We start from the raw sequence: 20,226 nt of genomic DNA on the forward strand, positions 1-20,226 counted from the left end.
AATTACTGTGTATTCACTAATCAAACTCCCTTCTTAATTTTTAAAGAACACTCCCAAGTCCCTCTGTTGTGTTTTTTTAGCAATGGATAATCTCTCTCTTCCCATTGGCTCCTTTTTCCTGGGATTCGACAGCTCTACTCAGTAAGTCTCTTCTTTTTTCACAAAATTAAACAAACCCAGTCGGCTAAATCAAGCTTTAGTTGATGGGTTCCTTTTATATTTTTTAATCTAATCTGTGTGGCACTTTAAATTTATTAAAATTCATATCTTTATTCCTGGTAATAATTTAATTGCTAATTCAAGGTCATTGAAGGCAACAATTTTGGATTCCAATCTGAACGTGATCAAATCAGAGCTAATTCACTTCGACTCAGATTTGCCTCATTATAACACTAAAGATGGAGTCTTTAGAGACGCATCAGATAATGGCAAAATTGTTTCACCCACCTTGATGTGGGTGGAAGCTCTTGACATTGTTCTTCAAAGGCTTTCAAATTCAGGATTTGATTTTGGGAAAGTTGTTGCTCTTTCAGGCAGCGGACAGCAACATGGTAGTGTTTATTGGAAGAATGGTAGTTCTTCAATTTTATCATCTTTGGACTCCAGTAAGCCACTGGTGAATCAGCTTGACAATGCCTTCTCGATCAAGGAATCGCCGATTTGGATGGATAGCAGCACCACCCTGCAATGTAGAGAAATTGAAGAGGCTGTTGGTGGAGCTTTGGAATTGTCCAAACTCACCGGGTCTCGCGCGTATGAGAGGTTCACAGGACCGCAAATTAGGAAGATTTTTCAAATACAGCCTGAAGCTTATAATGATACTGAGAGAATTTCTCTTGTTAGTTCATTCATGGCGTCTATTTTTATTGGTGCATATGCTTGTATTGATTATACTGATGGTTCTGGGATGAATTTGATGGATATTAAGCACAAAGCCTGGTCTACAACAGCTTTAGAGGTTTGCCTCCTTTGTATTCTGTTATGCTTTATGGTTGCCAAGTCATTTTTTCATATTAAGCTGTTGTGGTTAATGTTTAGTGGATTTAATGTCAAGCATAGGCCACTGCACCAGGCTTGGAGGAGAAACTTGGAAAGCTGGCTCCTGCCTATGAAGTTGCAGGTCATATTGCTCCATATTTTGTAGAGAGGTTAGCTGCTTACTGCAAAACAGTCCCATTTTTTGCATTCAGTACAAAAAAGAGTTATTTTTACCTTCTATTAGTTATTCCCATTAAAGCCCCCAGACGGCAGCATCCACTAAATCCGAACTTAATTTGAAAACTTATATTGAATCGGACGTTTTCGGAATTTTTCGTTGGACCTTTAGGCGGTTTTCAAAAAAAGATCCTCCAATAAGTCTATTGGAATTAGCTCTTGCCAAGGAATGAATTTAGTTTGACTATGGGAATCAAGGATTTTAGATCCCAGCGTCAATCTTTACTTTATCTGTAGATGTCTTCTTTCTGGTTGTTTTTGCAATTAGTAAAGTAGTTTTCCCGGTTAACAAACTAATGAAAGCATAAAAATTTGTCATGTAAATCTGAATTCAGCCTGGAAATTTTCTGTTTCTGATTAATTTAGCAGATCCACACCATGTTTGACCTAGCTACTGTAACCTGTTTCCAACAGTAGCATACTCCACATAAAGTATATTAAGCCGATTATGAAAATAGGCATTTCATATACTCCACTATCTCAACTTTTGTGGTTGTGTCTGAAAGTCATGAACAATTTCAACTACTTTGCACTAGTGGCTGTGTTCTCTTAATATTCTCTCCATGCATGTTTATTAAGAATTTTATCTTCTTTTTTCAAATATTGAGATGACCCCTGAAATTCGTTAATTTCCATGCAGGTACAAATTTAACCAGAACTGTTTGGTCATTCAGTGGTCTGGAGACAATCCCAATAGTTTAGCAGGTCAGTGCTTTCTTGATATAGCAAAAGGCCGATTGATTCTTTATGAGAGAAAAAATGTCTTTTAGTAACTAAGTATTGCATGGTTCCGCCGATTCCCTTAAAGAAGGCAACCTATTTTCTTTGATGGTAATCCTTTTCGTGAACTTGTTCAAAAGAATCAAAAACATATGCTAGCGATACTCCGTATTTTCTCTTATGCAAATGCTTTTATCTGATTCTAATATTTATATGAAGGCCTTCTATGAATTTTTAACAAATCCAAATAATTTTTAAGTACTTTAAACTATAATACTCTCTTATCACTGAGTTGAGTTGATCACACACGTAAAATTACATATAAAACTTAATACAAGCAATTGGTCAACCATAGAAATTTGATGTACTATCTGCCTCAAGGCATAATAATATTATCATTTTCCATAATTGTTGAAAAGTGAAGACTGCACTTTCTATCCCTTGTCTTAAGTATTTATGCTTTCATTATACATCTGAAACTGCAGGCTTAACCCTCAGCATTCCAGGAGACCTAGCTATTAGCCTGGGCACAAGTGACACTGTAAGTTATAATAGCAACCACAGCTTGCTACATTCTTACTTTTGCTAGTTTGATTAACATATTTGCTGATCTGTTTGGTTGACTGCAATGAAAGACAACTTAAGTGATTGCCTTTAAATAATGTATGTTAACAGAACAAATAGCATTGCCTTATGCAAGTATTTTATTGTTTAGTTGATCTATGTGTATTAAGTTTTTGGATATGCTTGTCAATGTAGGTTTTCGGTATTGCTAGTGATCCTCAACCTGGATTGGAAGGGCATGTCTTCCCTAATCCTGTGGATACCAAGGGTTACATGGTAATGTTGTGCTACAAAAATGGGTCACTAACTCGTGAAGGTACTACCGTCATTCATATGCGTTCATTCTAGCATTGTCATTTACTAGTCTTTACTCTGACAAAAATCTTCAAATAGATGTCCGTAACCGCTGTGCTCAGAAATCTTGGGAAGTCTTCAACAAGTTGCTCGACCAAACGCCACCTCTTAATGGTATGTGCAGAACCTTGTTAGTTCACTTTTGCTTCATATGCTCTGTTTATGCTCTATCTCATTCCGGTCTCTCCAACAGATGGGAAGATCGGCTTTTACTACAAAGACCATGAAATTCTTCCTCCCCTTCCAGGTCAGCTCTTAGTTCTTTTTGCCATCTTAAACGTATATTTCTCAAATAACTAACAGCTTACAGTTATATTTTAAACCAGTTGGCTTCCATCGCTATGTACTCGAAAATTTCAAAGGTGAGACTCTGGATGGAGTGAAGGAACAGGAAGTGCAGGAATTTGATTCTGCTTCTGAGGTCAGTACTTCTTTATGCTATGTTTGCATATGCTGGTGCCTTGCTGCTAGAATTTTCTTTAAAAAATACAATTCTTTCGAAGGTTCGGGCATTGATTGAAGGGCAGTTCCTGTCCATGCGAGCTCACGCTGAAAGATTTGGCATGCCTACCTGTCCAAAACGAATAATAGCCACTGGTGGAGCATCTACAAATCACAGCATTCTGAATTCAGTTGCATCAATATTTGGCTGTGATGTCTACACCGTTCAAAGACCTGGTAGGCAGTTATAGTTTTGTGTTGCAACCATAATCCCGGTGCTATGAGTTCCAAATTAATGGTTTAAACAGAAATCCTGAACACAGTTTAACTTTTTTTTTTTTAAATTTACTTGCTTGGCAGATTCTGCCTCCCTGGGAGCTGCATTAAGAGCCGCTCATGGTTGGATGTGCAATAAGAAGGGAAGTTTTGTGGCAATAGCATCCTTGTATAAGGACAAATTAGAGAATTCAGCTCTCAGCTGCAAGCTTTCTATTAACGGTGGGAGTTCAAAATTAGTTTCCAAATATGCATTGTTGATGAAGAAGAGAATGGAAATAGAAAATCGACTTGTTGAAAAGCTTGGACGGTGTTGAAGGAAGAACCACCGTGGTAAAGATATCAACTGGATGTCAAATAGTATAGTTCCTTCTGACTCAAGACATGAATTATCTTTTACATGTCAATAATTAGGGTTTGATCTTATTCTCAAAAAAATTCTCAGCAGATTCTCAGCTGCCCTATCAATTTATTCATTTTATTTAAGTAACCATTTAGATTGGGCATGAACATGATTAAGGTGCAATGACACAGTTCGAATGATCTAATTACGCTGAAACAAGAAATGGCAAAAGACATTTGTTACAAGAATATGTTATACATATAAAATTTAGGAGTTTAGTTTCAGAAGTGTTTCCAAAATTAAAACGAAACATCAAAAAGTACAAGCTAGTAAAAAGTTGCACAAAAAAGAAATTACTAAAATGAAGTATGAATTTAAGAAACTTATAACCACCTGCAGAAACAAAACCCCACACACATGATAACTAAAGAGGCAACCACCAAGTGAAAAAGCTTAAACCACCAGGTAGTAGATGTAGGATTAACAGTTGAATTAGTGCGTGCATGTGTCATGTAGGACCCCATTATGAAACCAATTAACTCTCTCCTTCAATAATTCATCAGACAAAAACATGTATTTATGCATCAACAGTCCTATTTCTAGCAATTTAAACTACAATGCCAGTATTAACAGCTATTCAGTATATGTTCCTAAGGAAAAGTATACAGAAGGTAAATGAAAATCATACAAATTGGAGACATACAGGCTCCAAACTATACGAGATGAATCATAACAGATTTAAGAGAGAAAATGTAACGGGACTATAACCAGAACGCGGAGCAACAATAAAGCCAATAAGGTACGAAGAATTATACATATAATAAGTGGATTCTGAAGTTACACGTACAGATTCCCAACGCAGGTACTCGCATTTGAACTCTTAACATTGATGTCCTTATAACAAACCAACCTCACATAAGGACGGTTGATTAAATACATGTATGAAGCTGACATGAGACAACTCAACATTGGCCAAGTTACAGGAGTCCTTAAAAGATACTACATAACAATAATAATAAAAGAGCACAAGTACAATACTGAAGTAACTTGAAAAATTTACTCAAAAACCATGAATTCGGTAAAAGTAAAGTTCAGATATTAGAATGTAGATAATACAAGAAACAAAATCAATAGCATTTCAAGCCATCATGAGTTAAATACAGAAATGGCCTCTAATCACATACAAAACTTCACTCATAGTTTAATTTCTACAGAATTCCTTACATATGTATGAAGGCCATTCAGTTCATAGATCATATTTCATATGCATACAAATTTACTCATTTAAGCATCTGAACTGTAATTTGATTACAGTCGACGAACTACTTCATCAAGCAAATAATTACTACACAATCGCAACATTTTTTTGCATCCAAATTTCAAATGAAAAACAACACACACATGAAAACTTTTCACAACAAACCATAAAACGCATCAAAAATCACCTTATTTAAACTGCCAACAAAACAATGGTTATGGCATGTCATGTAAGAATTGGTCCACTAATGATTGCAGCTAAAACAAATTAGAAGATGATAGAACGTGTAATGCTGGCAAACATATGAAACAATGATTTGAATAAAACAAGATGAAGCAAGACCAAGAAAAGTAGTAAAATATAAGTGAAAGAAAGCGACAACATAAAATTAAATAATTTTGCTTCTTCACCTGGCTTTTTCTCTAACGTATTACATAATCACAAGTGCAATAAACTCAAACACTCAACCACCTAAAATTCAAATGCCATAAAACAGTAATTAAGGAAAGTAAAACACAAATCTCTCAAAATGAATACTACTTGCTTTAATGGGAAAGAACATGAAATTACTGTTCTCCATCTGGCACATAAAACCTACATATCATTAAAAGGGCAAGAACATGTATTAAAGTGAACAAAACCATATGGAGAAGCAACAGAATGAGTATATTGAAACTATGGAAGAAGAAAAAAAAGCATACATGATGAGCAACATTTTAAGATACATAATGAAAATAGAAATAAAAAAATGCTGCATTTAATGTATTCTTAGCATTTTGATATGAAATAACAAATACCCATCATCACCAATGAATCATACGCTCCTTCTCCTCCTCCTCCTCTACAAATCATAATTTTTTTTTTTGAAATAGAGAAGAGTTAAAAAAACAAAAAAAAGGAAAGGTATGAGATTTTGTGGTGGAAAGTATGTATAAAAGTTTTTGCCTGGCTTCATCCTGTCTGCCTTAAAAAGCACCTACATTGCCTATCTGTGAATAAACCAAAATAACCTCGGATTTACAAAAGCAAAGTCGGGCTGATGATGCTGACCCAGGGCCAGGGTAGCTTCGTCATTCCACAAAAACCCCATTGCTTGAGCAACAGCCATTGCAGAAACCCAGTGAAGGGTACTTTATTTTTGTGTGTTGGTGTCTGGTTTTTGAGGGGGAGAGAGTAGAATGAAGAAGAAGAGGGTGGTTAAAGTTGTTATGTGTAAAATTAAGGGGTCTAAAAAAGGAATTTGATTGGTGAAGAGAGGCGGAAATGGTTTATTAAGATTTGAAGTCGGCGAAATGCCATTTTCAACTTTCTTCTTCTCTCTTCTCCTTTTCTCTCATTTAAATAAAACTCACCGTTTTGTCTTACTACTACCTAATAAACTACTAAAATTTCTTACCTACATGTGCATTACTCCCAATAGAATTTAACTTATTAATTATTTTTATTTATTGAACAAGTCAAATAATAAACTAGTAGTATATTTTTTGTTAATTTAATTATATATTTATCGTATAGATAGAAATTTAGAGAATTTTAAAAAGAACTATTTAAAAATTAAAAATTAGGGAATTTATAGATTTAAATTAATAGATTTATTTTTATTTTTAAAATATTATTTATTGTAAAAAGTACCGTTGATCTAGTAATGCAATCCTAATAATTGTAAATTTGAAAAAAAATTATCCGGAATAAAAAATGTTACTTAAAAGTGTGGTGTAGAAAGGGGAATGGTGAAAATAAATATTGATAGAAATTAGAGAGAGATTTAGTTTTTGGCTGGACTTAAAAGAAAAGGTGACGTAAGTGTGAGGGTGCAGTGCTGCAGAAATGAATGCCTGGGTTGACACTCCAGCCCACCTGCTCTGCGTCATTCAACCTACTCTATACTCTGTTGTCTCCAACATCTTAACCAAAATCCAAACGTAACTTGTAGCCGGCAACCAACCAACCATCTCATTATCATTATCATTATCATTTCACGCCCATTCCCACAAATTACACTCTACTTACCGCCACACCACAGGTTCAAAGTTGAAGCTTCTTACTAGAGGTGCGGATAAATCGAATGGCACTGTCCGCATCAAACTACAATTATAATTATATGTTTTCATTCTGTTTATAATTGTATAAATGTCTGGTGTTCCGCTTTTAATCCGGTTTCAGCATTTTCAAAATCAAAACAATTGAATGACAAAATTAAAAATTAAATATAATATAAATCCATACATTTGTATTTTTATACTATTTATATCTTAACTATAGCTGACATAAGTTAATAAATTTCGGGCAATATATAAATTTGCTAACAAACATATATGAGAGATTATTAGACGATTATTTTTAATGTTTAAATTAGTTTTAAAAAATATATATAAAAAATAAAAAAATTAACCGAACTGAACTGAGCTTTTCAATTTGATTTGATATAATCTGAATTTGTAATTTTGTTCGATATGAAAATTTAATGAATTTAATTGATTGGTTTGCCGATTATAAACCGACTAAACAGATTTGACTGATGGACAACCCCAGTTATAATAATACCCGTGTTTTATTAAAGTCGTTCATAAATTTTAAAGATAAATATCTATTTTTAGAAAATTCAAGCTATTTCAATTTTTTTTTACTTTATACTTGATATTTCTATTTTGAGCACATTTAAAAATTAAAGAATTTGTTTTTAGATAGTTTTATAATCTTTTCAGTTAATTAAGAGATAAATGCAGGGTAAATGTTTGGTGGTAAGCAATTGGGCTTTTTACTCAAATAACCAACATTCAAGTTTGATTTACTTTTATACTGACTCATGTTTGACATTTTAAAACTATCATACAAAAAAGAATTTATTACTTTTATACCATTCGTATAAATAGAACCATAATAGCACAAACCCTCATAAACAAGATTATTTTCTCTCTCCTGAGATTTCTCTCTCAACTCACCTTTTGTTTTTTCCATCAATCCGCCTCCGCCGTTCCATTTTTGTCGTTCCGCCTCCGACGTGTCGCCTCCGCCGTTCCGCCTTCGTCTCGCCGTTAGCTTTCTTTTATCGTTTTGATTTCAGATCTGAAATTTTTTGTTCTTTCTTTTATTTTCATATATGTAATTTGTTTATTTATTACTGTTTTTTAACCATTAAATATGTGTAAAGAGTATCTTTAAAGAATCTAATACTCATTTCATGTTATGTAGAATACTTTTGTGATTTTATAGAATAAAATTCTGTTATTTCTGCATTTTTTTTTGCATTTCTGCGTTTTTTTTATTATGCAAAACGATTTCTTGATGATGATTGATTGCTGAATTATTATAATGTTACAGTGTTGTTGATTTTATGTTGACCTTATGATATCAACTGATTTTTTTATATTTTAATATTGAAAAATAAGATAATATTGTCTGCGAAATCAACTAAAAAAATTAAATTAAATTAAATTAAGACTAGAAATGATATGGTAGCATCAAGGAGAAGACATATAATGATGTTGAATTATTGTAATATTACAGTGTTGATATTGTGTTGATTTTCGATTGATATTTTGTTGATTTTATCATCGATGAAGAAGACAATAATGATGTTAAATTATTGTAATGTTACAATGTTGATCTTATGTTGATATTGTGTTGATATTATGTTGATATTTACTTGATTTAACATTAACGAAAAAGAACACATTATATGTGAAATAAAATAAAAAAATTGATATCAAATTGAAAAAATGTTTAAAAAATAAAAAATAGTGCAAAAAAGATTGAAAAATTTAAATTAGTGAATTTATTACATATGTTGATTCCGTGTTGATTTCATGTTGATATTAAAACTGACGAAAAACATCAGCAGTAAAAAAGTCAAAATCCAAAAAAAATTAAAATTAAAATATGTGATAAATATTAAGTGTAGGAATACAATGGTGAAAAAAATAATTAAAAATGATGAAAGAAAATGATGGAAAATGTGAATTAATATAAAAAGTAAAGTTTTTTCAAAAAATAGTATAAAAGAAAAGAAAGCTGGTATGAAATGTACAAATTTAAAAGGGGTGGTAAAAAAGTAAATGTTGGAGAAAAAACAGTATTTTATATAAAAACCCCTAAGCAATTTGCAGTAGCAGCCTGATATGGGCTAATTTAGCTGTATGACCCAAAAACTGATTTACATTCTGGGCTTGTTAGATAAGCCAGGAGCAATGAAACCCATTATTATTCTGGGCCTTGATCCAACATTTATTGTTTGACCCAGCTTTACGTGAACTTCTTTTAGCTCAATGGCCGACTGAAACTGACAGTTGGTAAGATCATAGTTTATCCAAATACTGCGACCAAACTCCGCATGTGATAGGATCAGATCACGGGCAACAAACCCGAAATTTTCACCGTTTTGAATTTTCTTCTTTGTTCCAGCTCTATATTTTTTTATTTTAATTCAGTTAACTTTTAATCATACCTGACAAAATCAGATTATATTTCAATCCAACTAGTTATTTCTCTGAATTTTTTGATGAATTACTAATAATTGTCATCTCTGATTATTTGGTTTGTTTGCAAGGCACTGACCCCCAAGTGGCTCAAACAGGTAATTGGTCTTGTTAAATCTCTCTGATGTTTCTCAGTGAAAATTAACAATGTATGCTGTCAAAATTCAGTGGTGCAAAATTGTTACTCTCCAAGAATCTACTGTGCTTGTCTGTTTTTGCATTATTCATTCAAAGAGGGAAATTGCTTATGATAGCCAAACATGCCTTTATTTGGTGTTTCACTTTGATAACTATTCCCTTCAATGCACTTTTGTTTTGAGTTTATGGTCTCTCCACTCTAATAAACAATCAATATTCTGATGAATCTTATTCTTCAAACAGGACCCTCCAATCCACCCCCTCAACTTCAGACTCTGTAATTGCGCACTCACATTTTTGCATAGCAAAGAGTATAGCAAATAACTCTGTAGGATTTATTCAAGTAGGTGATACTGTGACCAACCAATAACATTATTCTCACTAATTCCATATTAATGTTTTTTTACTTACATTTGGAAATGTGTTCATACATATGTGCGGCTGATATGTAGAGATATTTATTGCTCGGATTAAGGTGTCCATAGTTTAGTCTAAGACCGGCGTTAGTCGGACTAGCGTTTGAGTTTAGGAGCCGTGATTGGGTAAAGATATCTATGTGTGATATTATATTTAATCGCGTAGACTTTTAGAGATTTTTATCTTTGTTTATAAAATGTGATAATATCCAGGAAAAATTCTAGTAAATTAATGGAATTGATTTCTAAAACTTATAGTAATTGCATATCATATTACATCACCTAGTCTAGTCATTTGGCATTACTTCAGATAAGAAAGCACAAAACCTAATGAATTATTCTAGAGAGTTGAAGAATCATGTGTGTAAGTTCTTATTTCTTTTGTTTATCTAAGAGAAAATTAGCCCATATACTGTTTTGGGCCAAAATATTGTGATTTTTACGGTGACCAAATTCATTTTAATTTTTTACGGTTACAAACTTTTTTTTTTTGATTTAACAATATATATTTTACACAAATAAGTTTATAAATTTGACAACTACTTAACTGTTAATTCAGCAAACCCACAATCAATTCGTTACTTTCCTATTTCTTAAGATTTTCTTAAGATTTTTGGAAACTTATATGCACTTTCCTTTTCCTCATATATTTTTCCTAGATTCTTGCCTTCAATCTGTAACTCCTATCATTAACAAAATATTCCCCATTTTGTTTAGAAATTAGGTTGAATATCTTCTGAAAATGACGTAAACAAGGGCTGCCAAAAAACCCACCTCCAACCGAGAAATCTCTTCATCTCTCTCAGCCCGCCTCCGACGCAAGCTCTCCGCCATCGCGACCGCCATCGAGTTCGTTTTTGCTGCAGCCCTCAGCTAACTATTTGTCTCAAGCCCGCCGCTGCCAAGCTGCCGCGGTACGTCCAAAAATCGCAGATATGAAGCCATGGAGGAGACGACAGAAACGTCAAAAAATCCGTTGATGTCAAGGTAATTGTTCTAAAAAATCCTTATATGTTATTGCTTTTAGAGTTCAGAATCCGGCATCGTCTTTAATTAAAATTCTTTTGATCTTATAATAAACAACAACCTTCAATGTTGTCATTCCTGCATTTTTAAAAAAAAAATTACTGTCAGTATCCATGTTAGTTAACCATTAGGTAACTATTAGTACACTATTAGTTAATTCATAACAGAAACTTTAATTCTGCAAGCATTTCTAAAGTTTTTGAATCGTCTTTGTTATTTTTTATATTGCAGTTTTTTTCTGCAAACTGATGAAAAAACGATGAACGAAGGCGGTTTGAGTTGAACGAAGAAAGCAGTCGTTGGAGTGGGACGAAGATAGGCGAATGATGAACGAAAGCGAACGATAAACGAAGGCGCGGTGTCTGGCAGCTGTTGTCTTTTTTTATTATAATTGGGATATTGGCAATGATGTACAAATAATTAAGGTTAACTATATGTTTTTTAATGGTTAATTAATAGTTAACTGACTTTTTATGAATTTTTATATAAAATATAAATATATATTGATAATTACTTTTTTTAATTACAATTAACTAATATGTGACTAATAGTTAACTAATTGTGCCTATTTAATGAGTAATAGCATACTATTAGTTAACTGCATGTTAATTTCATATTAACTTTATTTTTTCAACCTAATGTTAAGTTATTAAGAACAAATTGATATTTTTAATGATTCATAGTATACTATTAGTTAACTGAAAAGTAAAACCAATGTCTATATAAAGATCTTCCTTCCATACTCCGTCATATCAGAACTTTCAATGTTGTCATTCTTGCATTTATAAAATAAAAAATTTGTTAATTTTCATATGAGTTAACCATTAGGTAACTATTAGTAAGATTTTATTATTTAAAAAAAATCAAATCGTTTTTTTGTTGAAAAAATAATTACAGCTAGTTTTAAAAAAATTGTTATTTGTTTTTTAAGAATCATGTATTTGAATAATCATGTATTTGCCATTATATATGGGAATTACATTTGAATTTCTTGTTTTGCTGGATTTTTTTTATTTCTCAAATGCTTGTTGTTTTCATTTTTTTAATCATTTTATTTTTTTGGTTTCCCTTTTGCCGTTTATGGCATATAATTCAAATTATCAGTTGCTATAATTAAGGATTATTAAAGATTTTTGAATATTAATTGCTATATATTTATGCTTTGAGATTTTGTAGGAGATTTTGATTCTTGTAACCACTTCCTTCCTTTTTTATAGTTGACAGTAATCCTCAAATATCATAAAGTTATTTGTGCAATTTAGAAACTTAAAAAGTATGTCATCAACTTTTTTTTGGTCAACAGTAAAAATCTAATTAAATATAGCCATGTAGGGTACTTATTTAAAGAAGCTTTTATCTAATTGAGAACAACTTTTAGCAAATAAAAAGAGAGTTCCAAGTTGTGAGTGGAAGTTACTGGCTCGTTATCTAGGGATCCATTAAAATAGAGAGCAATTAATTAGGCTAAACCTAAAGCTTCTTCTCTCCTAACTTAAATAGAGACAAAGATGCCAATCAATCATGCCCTCACTTTAATAAAAATTGCAGAATCACAACTCCACTTCTTCAGTGCGAATCATAACCCTCATCGTCAACCCTTGGCCAATAATGTATCTTTTGCTTTTCTTTGGATGGCTCTCTTTCAGTAAGAAAATAGAAAGATAATAAACAAGAAAAAACAAAATTCTCAAAAGCTCACTTGTGGGTCAATGAAATGTTTATGCTATGCGTTAGTATAAAGCAGTGCTTTTATATATATATCAAATTACAAAAGCATGGAATCGTAAAAAGAAAGAATCTACAAACCACTTTTATATGTATACCATTCTGTAGATAGATGCTATATACTTATTGGTATATCACAATCATAATTCAATTTTGCTGTTTATCTTAGTGGAGTTTGACATCTGTTTAGTCTTATTCGATGACTTGGTAGAATCGAATCTGCATGGATCAGCTTCGATCAGTAGCTGGACAACCTCACTCATTGTTGGCCGAGGGGCCGGTGTCTTGCTGGTGCAGCGAATGGCGATTCGCAGAAGCTGTATCATCTCATTCCTGAAGGATCCTGATAATCTTTTGTCTAAAATCTCCATAACTTCTTCTTTGGTGTCTAGTTTCGTCGAAACCCAGTTTACGATATTCTTGTTTTCGCCGAAACTTTCATCTATCGGTTTCTTTCCGCTTATTAACTCCATCAGAACTACTCCAAAACTGTACACATCACACTTGGTTGTTGCTTTAGATGAATACGCATATTCTGTCACAACCATCAATATTAATATAAGGGAACATAATGAATACGTATCAATGTGGTGATAATTTATGTTGTACGGAAATTGAGATGCTGATGAAATTGCATATTTGTTTATCAAAACAGTTTATAAATATAAAATTTAGGAGTTTTAAAAGTATTTTCGGAAACATATATGACATCTTGAAACATAGGACTTGATAAGTTTGTATATAACATAAGTAATAATAGTTTAGATGGATGAAAATGAATACCTGGAGCAATGTAACCATAGGTTCCTGCAACAAGAGTACTGGTAGAATCTTTTCCTCTAGCTTGCAAGATTTTGGCTATACCAAAGTCTGCTACTTTGGCCTGGTAGTTAATATCTAGCAGGATGTTAGTTGACTTTATATCTCTGTGAATAATAGGAGTCAACAGATCATGATGGAGATAACCTAAGCCCTGTGCGACTCCAAGCGCTATTTGATGGCGAGTTGGCCAATCCAGATGGATCCAGTTGTTATCAAGCGCATCTCGCAGGTTTCCATTCGGCATGTACTCGTAAACCAACAGGCTACAATCGAAACTCGAAAAGTAGCAGTACAATTTCACAATATTCTTGTGCCTGATACTTCCAAGTGTCTCAACCTCGGCTTTTAACCCCTTATCCGGAAGCAGCTCGTCATCTGTTGCTGATTCTTTGCTTCTCTTGCTCCATAGCCTCTTCACAGCAACAACTTCTCCGGTGCTAAATTCAATCTTGTATACCATTCCGGATCCTCCTTGGCCGACTCTGTTTTTCTCAATCATGCCTTGGAGGATTTCTTGTTGGTTAAAACTTATTCGATGGAAGCTTTTCATCTCGTATGAGAAAAACGAAGAAGACTGTGTCTCGTCGAGTTCTGTTAGTCTATCATTACTCAGTTTACGCTTTAGAAACAACAGAGCTCCGATTATCAAGAAGACCACTGAAATTCCTATCACCCAAATTGAATTTAGTCTTTTTCGGTTATACTTTTGCGAGCAAATGGGGAAATTTTGACCTGATGAAACGTAAACTGGAACACAAAGACCTGGATTGCCTGAAAAGCTATCTAGTTGCCCGCTTTTTATTAGAGAGAGAGGAATCGGACCAGAAAGGCGATTGTTTGCAAAATTGATGAAATTTGGTAACAGAACACTTAGACTCTCTGGAACATTTCCGGTTAACAAATTGTTGGAGAGATCAAGAACATTGAGATTTTTTAAAAAGGAAAGTGAATTTGGAATGGAAGAATTCAGCTTGTTTCCTTGGAGCATCAGTAGATTTAGCTTTGTCAGATAGCCAAATTGAGAAGGTACTGGTCCAGACAGGAGATTATTGCTGACATCAATCTTTACCAGATTTATAGCTCCTGAGATTTCAAGAGGTAAAACTCCTGAAATCTTGTTGCTCTGCAAGAACAACTCTGACAAGTTTCTAGCTCTTCCAATCGTATTTGCAATTGAACCAGTCAAATTATTGAAACTCAAATCAACGATCGAAACATGTGGAAGACCCAATAGTCCATCTGGTATTGACCCTTTTAAACGGTTATGACTGACTCGAAACCGGATAAGTGTCTTGCATTTTCCGTAACTATCAGGTATTTCTCCAGAAAACATATTATCTAATACAAGAAAATATAACAGTTTACCTCGGTTGCAAATCTCTGTTGGTAGTGGACCCGACAGGCGATTTTCTGACAAGTCCAAGACAACCATATTAGACAGCTGCCCCAAGTTCTTTGGAACTTCTCCAGTAAGATAGTTATCGTAAACCGAAAGTATACGCAAAGTTGTCGATTTGGCAATAGCACTTGGGATTTCTCCTGTAAGGCTGTTATTGTAGAGCTGCAGAACTTCAAGCTTGGGAAGGCGGCAAACAGATTCCGGGATGTTTCCTGTCAGCTTATTGACCGACATGTCCAAGTCAACAAGCTCTGTCAAATTTCCAAGCTCTTCAGGTATTTTACCAGAAAGATGATAATTATAGTAAAGCTCAAGCTGTTTTAAGTTCTTCAGCAATCCGATCTCAGGAGGAATTGGGCCGGTGAGGAAATTCCCGCTTAATTCAAGATCAATAAGTGATGTCATGTTCCCTATTGTTGCCGGAATAGGACCATACAGATTACATGTCGTCAAGATCATTAATTTAAGCTTCGTCAGCCCGGAAATATTCTCCGGCAGTTGCCATAAGTTGAGTTCGACGTTTTCATTGAAGTTAAGTGTCTCAAGATTAGTAAGATGGGTCACCGACATCGGAAAATCGCCCAAGACATTGTATGACACATCGAGCACCCTGAGAGATTTCAACGGCGAGAAATCAGGAAGTTTTCCGGTGAGATTCAAGAAGCTAACATTCAGCTCTTCCAAGAACGAACAGTTGACAAAGCTATGAAGAAAGTCACCAGACAGACGGTTATGAGCTAAACGGATAACACGCAGCTCCGGCAAGTAAGAGCAAATACCATCCGGAAAACGGCCAGAAACAGACCAACCCGACATGTCAAGTTCTTCAACATACCCTTGGCTGTTGCAGGTAACTCCATTGAAATTGCAGCAAGATTTCCCTCCACTGAACTCCCAATCAGACAAGGCGTTTCCTGATAGAGAAGCTTTCAACAAACTGAAAAAGTGAGATTGGTTTGTATCTACAGCTTCCAAAGGATAGGGTAGAGAAGTGAGTGATAGAAAGAGGAAGAAAATAACAAATTTAGAAGCCATTAGAGAGTTGTTGCAGAGGAGGAGGTGAAGAAGTGAACAAGTATATAAATGAGATGATTGAGGGAATCATTGGATGAAACTGTGGAAGCCTTCATTATGAAAACTTTGTTGTATGTGCATATCTTTGCATAAAGAGGCTTTTTGTTTATACCCCACTAACTTATGTACAGAATAACATTTGTGCAACTTCTTTTTATCTCAATTTAGATGTTTGTCAATGAACTGCATTTCTTGCTAATATACCTCATCAATGGGTCGGATACCCACCGCCCCGCCCCATTTACACCGAATTTGAGTATTTATTTCTTAACAAAATTATAAAAGTAATTTAAAAGCAATTAAAATTTTCAAAAATATGCTTTCATGTATTCTTTTTCATTTTTGTACGATTCGTGTTTTTATTTTGGATTTATCATTCAAAAATACTTCAGTTTTTGATTTTTTTTTCATTTATGGGGCCTCACATTTTAAAATCTTCAACTTTAACCGATTCTTTAATTTTTAATTTCAATTACAGCCACTTGTTTAAATTGAAGTGAAAAAAAAAAGTTTCAATATACCCTTCATATTACTTTATGTTTTAAATATTTTATCATAAAAATGCAAATTGGAACAATAGGGAGCAATATAAAAAGCAAATTTGAATTTTTTTTCTGCTCCAATTTAAACAAATGGCTACAATTGAAACTGAAAATTAAGAAAAAAGTTAAAATTGAAGATTTTAAAAGGTGAGACCATAAACGAAAAGGGTCGAAAAGGTGAGATATTTTTGAATGATTAAGCCTTTGTTACACCTAAATGTTTTTATTTTGTACTCGAAGATAAACCGGCAATGATTTTTGAGGTATCTAACATGTATATGTGATATAAGTTTAGTAGAAAGAACAAAAGTGTAAAAAGTGAAGATTTTTATTTTTAGTTAGAAGATAAAAAAATTATGCTAAAGTGTATTTTTAAAAATAAACGGAATTTTTTTGAGTAAATCTATGGTGTTCTTTTTTATTTTTTTTATTAAGTTAGGTCCGAACCTAAACCCATATTAACTCCGTTCTGTATAAATTTATTTTATGGAACCGGGTTGGATAATACATTTTAGACTCGAGAAAACCTTGTTGTGACTATGAGTCTATGACCTCTTTCTCTTGGATGGTCAGAGCTCAAAGTTAAGCCATTTGATCATAATACTGTTTACACATGCTCATGCTGGTAATTATCTGATGTTTAAACTAAGCAACTTCTTTTATTTTTAGCATGTCAATAAGAAGATTGGTTTCCTATATTATTTTTGTACATCGTTGAGGTTCCAATCATTGGTTCATTTCTATCAAAAATGGGCTCAACTCTAATTTGTCTTTTAGATTTTGTGTCTGGAGAGTCCATCACGTCATCTGTGAATTAAACCAATCATATAATAACATCTCATTAAAATGAAGGTATTCTTATAATATCATTATTTAAAAGTGTATGCAAATAACAAACGAAATTACAAGAATACCCTCATATTAATGAGGTGTTATGATATGATTGGCTTAGTCCATGAATGACGTGATAGATCGAGTCTACATAAGAATTTCTCTTTATGTCTGTCCAAAAGGTGTGTGTAACTGGGAACGCTTGAACACTAACTAATTTGTCTTTGTGCTCAAAATAGGTAAAAGTTGTACTAGTTTCGTATTAAATATTGTTGGAGTAAATGGAAGATACTATTAATATATATATAAAAAAAAAGTATATAATTCCTGATCAGGTGGGACAGCACAAAGTGGGACTGATATTCTATCATTATATGATCGTGTTTGGGAATTTGCATTACAAGGGGCAGGAATCAATATTCCCAAATAATTGTTTAAATTAATACGGAGATTAAGACAATAGTTAAAAGAGATACATACACACAACAGTTTTGTCATCTTATTTTATGTTGTCTATGCAAGATTATAATTTTAAAAGCTTGTCATTCATTCATAACCAAATATTTAAATTGAAATTATGTTTGGTTTAACTGGTAACTGATAGTTGGTGACTAATAGCTGATGGTTGATAAATAATACTATTATTGGTGAAATATGATTAATTATTGATGTTGATATGCTATATGATCTTAAAGGTTAATAAGTGTTATTATATTGTATTTTATAATATAAATAAGTTATTTAATATTTAGTAAAAAAAATTAACATATTTTTTTCATAAAAATAACAATTAATTTAAAAATTATTTGCATAAATAAATTAATTAATTTTATAATCAAGTTAAAAAATATTTATTTATATATATTATAATATAAATCATTTATGAATAACTGAATCATTTAAAATAGATATACTTTTGTAAGGATAATTTTATCTAAATAATTAATAAATTTAAAACAACTTTAGTTTTTAAAATAAAATTTTTCCATTAGCAATTATTGGAGGTTAAAAATTCTAACAACAATTATTATAAATATTTCACCAAACACTTAAATTAAACTTTATGAAAAACAATAACTAAAAGTTGCACTGAAAAGATGAACCAAACGCCCACCAAAACTGTAAAGAGTCACTTTTCGTATCAATACAAAAGACAGCTGATAAATACAGAAAAATTTAAAATATTTTGAAAATAGACACTCACATTTTAGTCTCTTTTTAATTATATAATGATTTTATAAAATTATTAATTTTATTCAAATCTGCACATTTCACTTTTAATTGTATCTAATTTTATAAATCAAACTCTTTTTTCACTCGAAAAAATTTAAAAATTATCCTTATGACTTGTTTGAACTTTTTTTCACTTGAAACAGTCAAAATAAATGATTTATTTGAACTTTTTTAAATGAAAAAGAAGTTAATTTAGTACTTGTGGGTACCATTAAAAGTGAAAGATGCAGATTTAGACAAAATTGGCAATTTTATGAGATCAGAGTATAATTAAATAGGAGCTAAAAACTGGTGTGTTTTAAAACATTTTACCTAAAAATCATATTTTTCTATAACAACATACAATAAATCTAAATTTCAAATTTTTTAAAATAAAAATAAATTCGAGAACAATAAGTGCTCTGCAAAGTTAATCAAATTACCAAAAATGTTTTTAAATCGGACCAACAGGTCAAACCAAATTAAATGGGAAACAGTTAGCTATCTGGTCCAGTTATATATTAAAACATTTCAAAAAAAAAATTGGTTAAAGCCCGAGTTAAATAGGTAAAATTTGGTCTATCAATAAAATGAAACAAATTTGATTTTAATAAAACTACCTATTTTTAATATTATCTTTTGACACAAAAATTTGTTTTAAATTTTACGTATGGATGATTTTGTTTTACTTTTCGATTTCTTTCTTCAACACAACCGTATTGTCAATTTTGTTAGAGAGATTCAAGTTCAACAACAGAAATAAACAGGAATAGGCTTTTTGTGGAATAATGTGCAAAATTTTATTCTTTAATATAGATTTTATTTTTTTGCAATTTTCTATGTTACAAGAGCAGCATTATTTTCTATAGTTTTTATTGATAAGAGGGAGAAGGCACAAAAATGACCCTAATGTTACTATTTAGGCTTTTGTAGCCCCCTCGTATTTTTTGAGGCTCAATTATAACCCACATATTATTAAAATCTAAAATTTGCACCCCTCTCTACGACACTTTACTTAAAATATTAACATGAGAGGGGTGTAAATTTTAAGTTTAATAATATGAGGGTTATAATTGAGACTCAAAAAACATGAAGGGGCTATAAGAGCCTGAGTGGCAACATTAGGGTCATTTTTTAGCCTTTCCCCTTAATAAGATTTTATATCACGTGAGTTTTTTAAGTTTAATTATTATTAAAATTAAAAATGAATTAAATTGATTGAACTAGTCGAATTATAAAGGATTAATTGCAAATTAATACACAAACTTTACTCTAATTTACAATTATAACACGAACTTTAAAACTTGACAATGACCATACTAACTTTTATTTTTTTTGAAAAATTGGTATACAATCATGCAACAATATCTGGCTGTATATTACAATGTCCACGTT

At 32.3% G+C, this 20,226-nt stretch overlaps 2 protein-coding genes across 2 annotated transcripts; one reads left to right on the plus strand and one right to left on the minus strand.

The window, feature by feature from the left end:
- The first annotated feature begins 23 nt into the window (after window positions 1-23).
- On the plus strand, window positions 24-4,076 carry LOC126664938 (xylulose kinase 2). The gene is made up of 11 exons (XM_050357575.1): window positions 24-141; window positions 304-958; window positions 1,060-1,148; window positions 1,856-1,920; window positions 2,421-2,476; window positions 2,695-2,815; window positions 2,893-2,967; window positions 3,047-3,100; window positions 3,180-3,274; window positions 3,357-3,531; window positions 3,655-4,076. The coding sequence occupies exons 1-11, from the start codon at window positions 83-85 to the stop codon at window positions 3,885-3,887; spliced, it is 1,677 nt and encodes a 558-aa protein (XP_050213532.1). The 5' UTR covers window positions 24-82; the 3' UTR covers window positions 3,888-4,076.
- An 8,880-nt stretch (window positions 4,077-12,956) lies between these two features.
- On the minus strand, window positions 12,957-16,207 carry LOC126656185 (receptor protein-tyrosine kinase CEPR1). The gene is made up of 2 exons (XM_050350695.1): window positions 13,735-16,207; window positions 12,957-13,486 (listed from the first exon to the last, which is right to left on the minus strand). Exons 1-2 carry the CDS (start codon window positions 16,205-16,207, stop codon window positions 13,092-13,094), a joined length of 2,868 nt encoding a protein of 955 aa, XP_050206652.1. The 3' UTR covers window positions 12,957-13,091.
- Between the last annotated feature and the right edge of the window lie 4,019 nt (window positions 16,208-20,226).

Source organism: Mercurialis annua, linkage group LG1-X (genome assembly GCF_937616625.2).
Source record: "Mercurialis annua linkage group LG1-X, ddMerAnnu1.2, whole genome shotgun sequence".
Classification (NCBI taxonomy): Eukaryota; Viridiplantae; Streptophyta; class Magnoliopsida; order Malpighiales; family Euphorbiaceae; genus Mercurialis; species Mercurialis annua.

What these genes read in the sequence shown, in the direction of transcription:
- LOC126664938 (XM_050357575.1), top strand. Translation starts at nt 83, where the DNA reads ATGGATAATCTCTCTCTTCCCATTGGCTCCTTTTTCCTGGGATTCGAC. An exon ending in GCCTGGGCACAAGTGACACT is followed by an intron (nt 2,477 to 2,694) that starts GTAAGTTATAAT and finishes TTGTCAATGTAG; the next exon opens with GTTTTCGGTATTGCTAGTGA. An exon ending in TGGGTCACTAACTCGTGAAG is followed by an intron (nt 2,816 to 2,892) that starts GTACTACCGTCA and finishes ATCTTCAAATAG; the next exon opens with ATGTCCGTAACCGCTGTGCT.
- LOC126656185 (XM_050350695.1), bottom strand. Translation starts at nt 16,207, where the DNA reads ATGGCTTCTAAATTTGTTATTTTCTTCCTCTTTCTATCACTCACTTCT. An exon ending in CTATGGTTACATTGCTCCAG is followed by an intron (nt 13,487 to 13,734) that starts GTATTCATTTTC and finishes TGGTTGTGACAG; the next exon opens with AATATGCGTATTCATCTAAA.